This window comes from Pleurodeles waltl, chromosome 4_2, assembly GCF_031143425.1.
Source record: "Pleurodeles waltl isolate 20211129_DDA chromosome 4_2, aPleWal1.hap1.20221129, whole genome shotgun sequence".
NCBI classification, from domain to species: domain Eukaryota; kingdom Metazoa; phylum Chordata; class Amphibia; order Caudata; family Salamandridae; genus Pleurodeles; species Pleurodeles waltl.
This window is the reverse complement of record NC_090443.1, coordinates 196,664,817-196,673,045: the sequence shown is the minus strand read 5'-3', so window position 1 is coordinate 196,673,045 and position 8,229 is coordinate 196,664,817. Positions and strand designations below refer to the sequence as shown.

General features: G+C 45.8%; 1 protein-coding gene across 1 annotated transcript in view; it reads left to right on the top strand.

Moving 5' to 3' along the window:
- Nucleotides 1–324: 324 nt before the first annotated feature.
- The window catches only part of LOC138292459 (myomegalin-like), a 1,643,599-nt gene continuing 1,635,694 nt past the window's right edge, over nucleotides 325–8,229 (top strand). Inside the window, exon 1 of the mRNA XM_069231077.1 lies at nucleotides 325–2,883. Coding sequence (XP_069087178.1) covers nucleotides 1,744–2,883 — 1,140 coding nt within the window. The 5' untranslated portion in view covers nucleotides 325–1,743. The remainder of the gene's footprint in view (nucleotides 2,884–8,229) is intronic.

Genomic DNA, 8,229 nt, shown 5'->3' with positions numbered 1-8,229 from the left:
TAATAAAATTGGGCTTACGTATAAATATGATATATTTACAGTGTTTATTCAAGAAGTGTTGTACCTCGTGCAATTGACATCATAAAATATAAACGTGTTTTATGTCTAAAATGACTGCTCGAAAGCGCTTGTATCGGTGAGGTATCCATGTTATCAAAGGCAATGTTTCCATTACAAAATGGTCGCCTTCGTCTCGTTTCTTCTGATTGTGAAAGGAGAGTACTATTTTTTTTTTTTTACTTACTCCACCCTTCGCTTTCTACTGCCTGGCGTAATAAATGTCAAAGACTACACTTCCCAGAGCGCATAGTTACTTCGCGCATGCGTTTTGTCTTCTAGCCATCTTGAGCCGATCCCGATCACCGGGTACCAGAGTCCTGGCCGGGTTTGGAGAGTATTGTTGGGATTTACGGAAGATGGTGCGGTGACGGATGCAGGCGACGTATGGTTCTGTTGAGTAGACTTATTCTGCGCGGTCGCTGTCAGGGCTTCGTAGAGAGCGGTACGTTCGGCAAGGCAACAGCGAGGATCGGATTTACAGCCACGTCAGTGACCCGCTGTAGTCCTACTTAACCAGAAGGAACGATGATAGTTTGCGCGTTATACATATTTTAATTATTAGTAAAATATCCTAAAATGAAATGTCGCTTTTGATGGAAACGGATTTCAGATGGGTTGACAAGGCATAATCCCGAAGGGAAAGCCTTCGCGCTAAACTGGCAGAATTTTAGTCAAGAAAATAATTGTTATTTATGAAGACTGACATCTCCTCAAGAAGACAACCAGCAAAGTCGATAAGAAATTCAACCGTTATATATGGAATGTCATTCACCTATTTAACAGACGATCATATTCATTAAAACAACATCCCATTCATTTAATCGCAATCCAACTTGTTACTTGGGACGCCAGCTGCTCAAAACAATGTTATTTTCTTAAAATTCTCACCACTTATTAAGAATACATAATTATAAAGACAACTCGCAGATTACGAAGATATTAAGCAGATAGGCCACTCATATCAAGTCTTCTCATTCACTTTGAAGGCATCTTGCTCGTCACGAAGGCATCTTATTCATTTAAAGATACCCCCTTATTATTAAGAAGATAACTCACGACCATATTCCAGAGTAAAAAAGACATCCCATTTATTGCAAAGTCACTCTGTTGCGAATATATCTCCGTAATTACTGTCAGTCCACTAACTACCAGTTCACCCAGCTCACTTAGAAGTTAGCCCACATGTTCACACTATGTTTTCATGTTGTTAAATAGCCTATTTATTTGCAAGATGTCTCATTTATTAAGACACTAGTCTTGAAAACATCCCACTCACCAAAGTTCTCTAATGAAAAGTGACGGAAGGTTCTGCAATATTGCTAAGACACCTATTTGTCAAAAAGCGCTCTTTTTACTTACTTGGCAGCCAAATCATTGTCGGCATTCTGTATTATTTCCGAAGCTAACTTGCAAGCTATAAACATATTCAACTCATTCAGACCATGTCGTAATTATTAAAAAAAGAAACACAGTATAAGAGTACATTTAACTCGTAAAAGGATAGTAGACCCTATACGTTTTCATTTTGTTTGCACTAGTGTAGGCTAAAGTTAAGAGCATGACAACCAACCTGTTATAAACCAAAAGGAGGCAATATATAAAACTTTATTCTTACAGAACACGTATTAGTCACCAAGCAGACATGCTTTTCATGAGAAAAATGTTACTGATTAAATATACACAATGATGAAGGACACGTGCCGAATCTGTGCCAGGGAGCTGTGCGGTAACCAGAGAAGGTGGATCTTCCATACAGCCTCTAAATTGAACTTGCAGGTGCTTTTGTCGCACGTTGTAGGAAAGGAGGTTACTCGAGATGGGAGGGCAGAGTTTGCTTGCAGCAAGTGTGCTTTCATGTTGGATAGGATATATCGCTTTGATACTGTTATTGCACGGATAGAAGCATTGTCTATTGAACGTTTGCAGAAACTTCTGTTGGAGAAAGACAGACTTAAGCTTTCTGTGGCGAACTTGTATAAGAAAAACAACGAAGAACTGTGTTCTGAGAATAAAGGCAGCGAGTGCATTGTGAACATTTCTAACCTGCCTGATGCTCAGTATGCCGCCCTTTTGCAGGAGGACTTCACGTATTCTGGGTTTGAGTCCTGGACTGAACATGATGAGCAAATGGCAGTCCCAAGCCACTGCCAAGCAGCCGAAAGCTTAGGGAGCCGCCCAAAGCGATGCCATTGCTGTACAGTCCTCAGAGTTCCCGATGCAGACTACGAAGCAGTTTGCAAGGTACCACGCAAGGTTGCCAGGAGTATTTCGTGTTTCCCATCCACCAGGTACTCTGCCAGTGTTTTAAATGAGGAACTACCAGAGCCCTCACTGTTGGAGCCACAGCTTGACAAGACTTGCATTGAACGAGAAAGCACGGAAAGAATTTCATCTAGCTCCTCAGTCGAATCTTTGCCTGCAGCACTGGATAATTCTCAATTGAACAAGCAGGATGAAATAGTAAAAGGAACCAAGGAGGACCCCAAATGTGACTTTTACAATGATGGTGGATCAGCTGAAAGCTACTTGACACAAAACACATTGGATATGGCCCTTACCCTGGTGAAAACGTTTGACTATAGACCAGTTCAAATCCACAAGGGGAGCCGCATCCCCATAAAAACAAGTCCTGCTAAGTCAGCCAGCATAGCAACTGATGGAAGCTCCCTCCCAAATGAGTTAACCGCAGGGTTAGGGTTCGGGTTCTTAAATGTAATGTTACAACCTTTTCCCAGGACAAATCAAAGCTTTATCCCTGAGCTTGCAGATCTTCGGGACCTGTATGAAGATGTGTATGAGGACTACATGCCTCTTCGTTTTCAGGTATGTGATAATCTGCATGCCTCTGTGTTTAAAGGTATAGGTCTTTGTACATCTAGCATGGCCCTAGTAGCCATTGAATAAGCAGGCACATAGCTGTAGCCCCTTAGGACTTACATGTGTTCCTATGCATTGAAGCTTTGACTTTGGTCCTCTCCTTCCTGTCACGCACCCTCTATCTCTCACTCTCTTAGAGTCATCTGTTTTTGCTTTTTTATTCTCTCTTTGCCACGGTCCATTTTCCCTTTGCTAATTCTGCCATGTTATTGTCTGTCTCAGCCATTGTGTTTTGCAAGTATTTGCACTGCTACTGTCTGTTTTCATTTGTCTTGGCCACCATTTGTTTTTCCAATGTTTGCCGCTGTTTCTTTGCCAATGTTTGTTCTGCCATTCTGTTTTGCCCTTTCACTGTCACCCCCACTTTTTATATGCTCTGTCTCTGCCTTACTTGTTTCACCTTTGTCTCTGACTCCTGCTAGTATCTCACTGTTTTCTGATACCTTTCTGTCCTTGTGTGCTGTTTCTTGCTCTTCTGTTCCCTTCTCCTTACCAGTTCCTTGCATTGCCTCTCACCTGTTTACTGCTCTCTTGTGCCCCTCTTAGCTCCGGACCATGCGTGTCTCCTTTCTCCCAGGACCCACTTGTTAGCAGCAGCAGTTTGAACGTGCCTCTGGGGTCCGGAACCCTGTGCCTGGACCACACCCCCGGCCCTCCTGCCAACCACTGTGACCCTCCACATCCTCAATTCCGAAAGCTGCTCACTGTGCAGCTATCGTGCTTATACCATACTGAAAGTGCTTTCACCTGTATCTCTTGCACTCAGTCTCCAACACTGAACACTCCCTCACAAACAACACCACCATCATCCAACTCCCCATTGGCTCAAACGTCACCAACCAGCCTCCACGCGCACACCACTCCACTCCCACATGTATACTCCTTAACACCCACTAGCTCAGCAAACATTCCACGGATTTATGGGACCTGCTGCACGATTGCGTAATAGACCTACTCTTCCTCACAGAAATGTGACTGAACCTAGTTGTGGCACTGGACAGATATACAGCGAAACTCACCAGCAACAAAATTGCCAGATAAGGCCACCAACAATAACCCAGAGGCAGTCACCATCGCCTTCAACAACACGTTCACCTGCAATACCACACGTTAAAGCTACAATTACCAGCCTGATTCACCCTATATAGACCATCAGGGCGCTGCACCAGTTTCACCAGGGTCATCACGGACTTCATCGCACCCCTCATCATCGACTCCAGCACTTTAATTCTCCCAGGAGACCTGAATTTTCATGTGGAAGGCCTCACCAACCCCAATTCAGTAGCCCTGCTGGAGAACTTTGGGAGCCTCAGCCACACCCAGCCTATCACCAGACCTAACCAGGCCGCTGGACTATTCCTACACCAGAACTTCTCCTCCTTCAGAAGCATTTCAGTTGACAAACCATCACCTCTGAAGACCACGCACTCTTCGGCTTTCCCGCCCTGAACCATTGAAGACCTACACCACTAGACCAGCTCGCTTCTACTGGAAAACATCACAGAAAAATATTGGACGTCTGCCCTCTTCACACGCCGTCCCAAACACATTAACAGCCTGACAGAAGTGATTAAGAACTTCAGCAGCTGGTTCACAGCTTGTACCAACGTACTGGCAACCTTCAATGGCGAAAGAAAAAGAAAAAAAACACAAGCCACCTAGAACACAGAAGAAATCAGGATGATGAATCAGCTTTGCAAACAGTTAGAGAGCAAGTAGAGAATGAGCCAGGACCTGCAGACAAGAATACCTTGACATCTGTCTTGAGACGCTACCACCAACAAATCCAGATCAACACGTGAACAGCACTCGCAAACTGCATTGATGCAGCAGTTAACAGCAAGGAAATCTTCACCATTGTCAAAAAAGATTTCACCACACCTACAGCTACATACAGCAACATCACCCCAATCACAGGACCTCTGCAACAAGGTCTCAGAACTAATATGCGGAAACTTTAACCTACAACCGGACCACATCTCGGCTGAAGAATGTATCCTGACCATGTGGTCTGCCATCACCACAGGTGAAACCATTGTTACCATGAGATCTATTCACTTGGGGGGCCCTTAAGACCCCTGCCCCTACCATGCCTTCAACAAGGGACTCAACCCATCAGTGAAGCTCTGCCTCACATCCTCAATGCCTCCATCAACTCAGCCTCCTTCCATGAAACCTGAAAATGCACTGCTTTTCTGCCTCTCTCAAGAAACCCTCTGTGGGCAAAGCCAAGCTCACTAACTGTAGACCAATCTCTCTCCTACTGTACCTGGCCATGCTACTGGAGAAAAATATCAACAGATGCCTCTCCAGTGACCAAGTCAACCACCAGCTCCTTGATGCCACACAGTTCAGATTTCGACCCAACCACAGTACAGAGTCTGTGCTACAACAACAGGCAACATCCGTTTGATCCTGGATAGATGAAATACATCATCCCTCATCCTATTATAGGCTTTTGACACAGTATCTCATCCGATCCTCATCATACATCTACACAAGATTCAATGACCCACCCTAAGCTTTATCTGTTCCTTCTTGATGGAAAGAAATCAAGCAGTCAACCTAGCACTGTACACCTCTGAAGCATGGAAATTGATCTTTAGAGTTCCTCAAGGGTCATCCCTCAGCCCCTCCCTCTTCAATGCATACATGAGTCCACTGGTCAATGTCATCCACTTGCCAACATTATCTATGCCCACATCATCAACATCCTTTTATACATAGATGAAACATAACTCATGTTATCCCTTACGGACACAACCCCCAGCACAAGGTACAAGTTCACCTGCATGACCAAAGTCTCTCCTGGATGAAATCCATTTGTCTGATGCCCAACACAGACAAGACAGAAGTAGTAATCTTAAAAAAAGTATTCCACCCTGGGACTCCAACTGGTTTTCAGCAAACCTTGTACCAACACCCATCCCAATGCCAGGAACCTAGAAATTGTCATTGACAACAAACAGTCCTCGCAAGTCAACACCATCATAACATCCTGCTTCCTCGTCCTGAGAATGCTGAATATCTTCAGATGGCGCCCGAGCAAAACCAGAAAAACCAACGCCCATTTCACCAGCAGCCATGACTACTGGATTCTCCTATATGCTGGAATCGCTAAACAACTCACCAGAAGACCACAAGCCAACCAAAACATGGCAATCAAACCCATCCTCAACTTTCCACACAGGACACACATCACTCCACACCGCAGGGAGTTCCACTGGCTCCAGATACACAAACACAGGTACAGCCTACCTGAACAGTTGCATCTCCTTACATAAACCATCCAGACACCTCCACTGAGTTGAACTCCTACTTTCACCCATCCCACTTATTCATTGAAACAAATACGGAAGGCAAGCCTTTTCTTACCTTGCTCCTAAAACATGTCACAACTTCATACTTCATACCAGAACATTCTCCTTGCTCCCGGTGTTCCACAAGAAGCTTAAGACCTGGCTGTTTGACTAAACCCCTACCCTGCCCTACAGGGCAAGGTCCTCACACCAGTTCAATGCCAGGATGCCATATCAGGTGATAGTGCGCTCTAACGATACATGTAACATAACATTGTAGCATATCCATGCTCTTGATGCTTAAACCAGGCTATACGTATTTATTACAAAATACAATAAGGTACACTGTTCCGTGGATTGAAGAAAAACTTAATACTTTTAATTGGAGAGTACCGGCACTTCTCAGAAACAAGCAGGTACTCTGTTACAGAGTACCTGCACTTCTATTTTTCCATTTAAAGCACTGACTTGGACCTAACTAGCGGAGAATGACCAGGTCATCCAAGCACTTATTAGTTAGAAGCAAGAGCTCTCACCCAGCTATAGGTAGCATGCTTCATCATTGGGCCGGTGCTGCAATGCCCAACAGGCCCTGCAAGGGGGCTCTTTGCCGGAGATCTTTTAGTTGAGAAGTGCCGATGTTGACTACAGGGATCAAACCTGCAGTTATATGGAGGGAAGGACTGGAATGTGTGAGGTTAAAACTGACTATAGGGATTAAGAAAAAATGATATTTATTACTACCTAAAGCGCCTATGCCAAGATTAAAAACAAGGGAAGAGTGACCAGGAGAATAATGTTCCTACGTTCTCCAAATGGAACTGGGTAGAAAAACTTTTATTACTCCAGTGCACTGGTCGACATGTTTCATGCCCTTGACGTCCAGGAGAATCGAGTGGCATTTTTTCAGGACCAAAAAGAGACTATGCCTAGTCCTCACTATTAGGCAAAAAGGTATGCTCTCAATGTGTGTGTCTAGGTGTGACATACTCACATGTTGATTCCCTAGTTGAGAGGACCTACCCAAGGTAAGTAAATGGCCCTTTGCAATATTGTGAGCCGTTGGACTGCTGCAAAGGTTTTGCTCACTACGTCCAAGTCTGGAAACTTACCTGTTGGCCGCAAACCCAGATGTGCACCATAGACACCTAGATTTCCAGGGAAGAGTCCCCCTTCGCAGAACGTACTAAAGATGCAGCTTCCTGTGTGCATGAGCAATAGTTTCCTGTTTCCCTGGCCTGAATTTCTGCAGGCAGGGAAACAGAGGAAATCTCACTCTCACTTGCTGGGACCGGAGTGTTTGCTCTGACTTGACAGGAGCAGTCAAAGCACCAATCAAGTCAGAGCAAACAGCTCTGACCTGGGGGTGGGCACCCCGGGTCATAGCAGGAGCTGGTCCTGCATGGGTAGCGGTCCCCAGGGACATTATTGGGCCCAAGGGGGGCTGTACGGCCCCCTCTAACATTTCACTTAGTCTTGGGAAGGTAGTGGTCCCCGGGGCTGGGGAGCACCATACTCGCTCCATTCTTTAATTTCAGCCCTGGGGAGGTGGGGGTTCCTGGGGCTGCGGGGGGGGGGGGGGAGACTGCGTAACCCCTCCTTATTGTAAATGAATAGCCCTGTGGAGGTGGCTGTCCCTGGGACTGCGGGAGGGGCGACAGCCTCAAATCCCCACTCCCCCAACATTCATTAATTTTATACTCCTGGAGAGGTGTTGGTCTCCAGGGTTGCGGGGGCGCCGTTCCCCCTGCATATAATACAGTGGTAGCCCCAGGGAGGTGGTCACCCACGTGGCTGTGGGGTGCCACACCCCCTGCATTCATTAATTCTATAGCCCTGGGGAGGTAGCGGGCCCTGGGGCTGTGGGGGGGGGGCACTCCTCCCCTGCATTCATACTAAGCACAGGAGAGGGGCACTGTGCGCCCCCTACTTATTTTTGATATGCCCCCCCCCCAAACCTGGCCCACCCGGATGCATTACTAAAAGAAGCGGG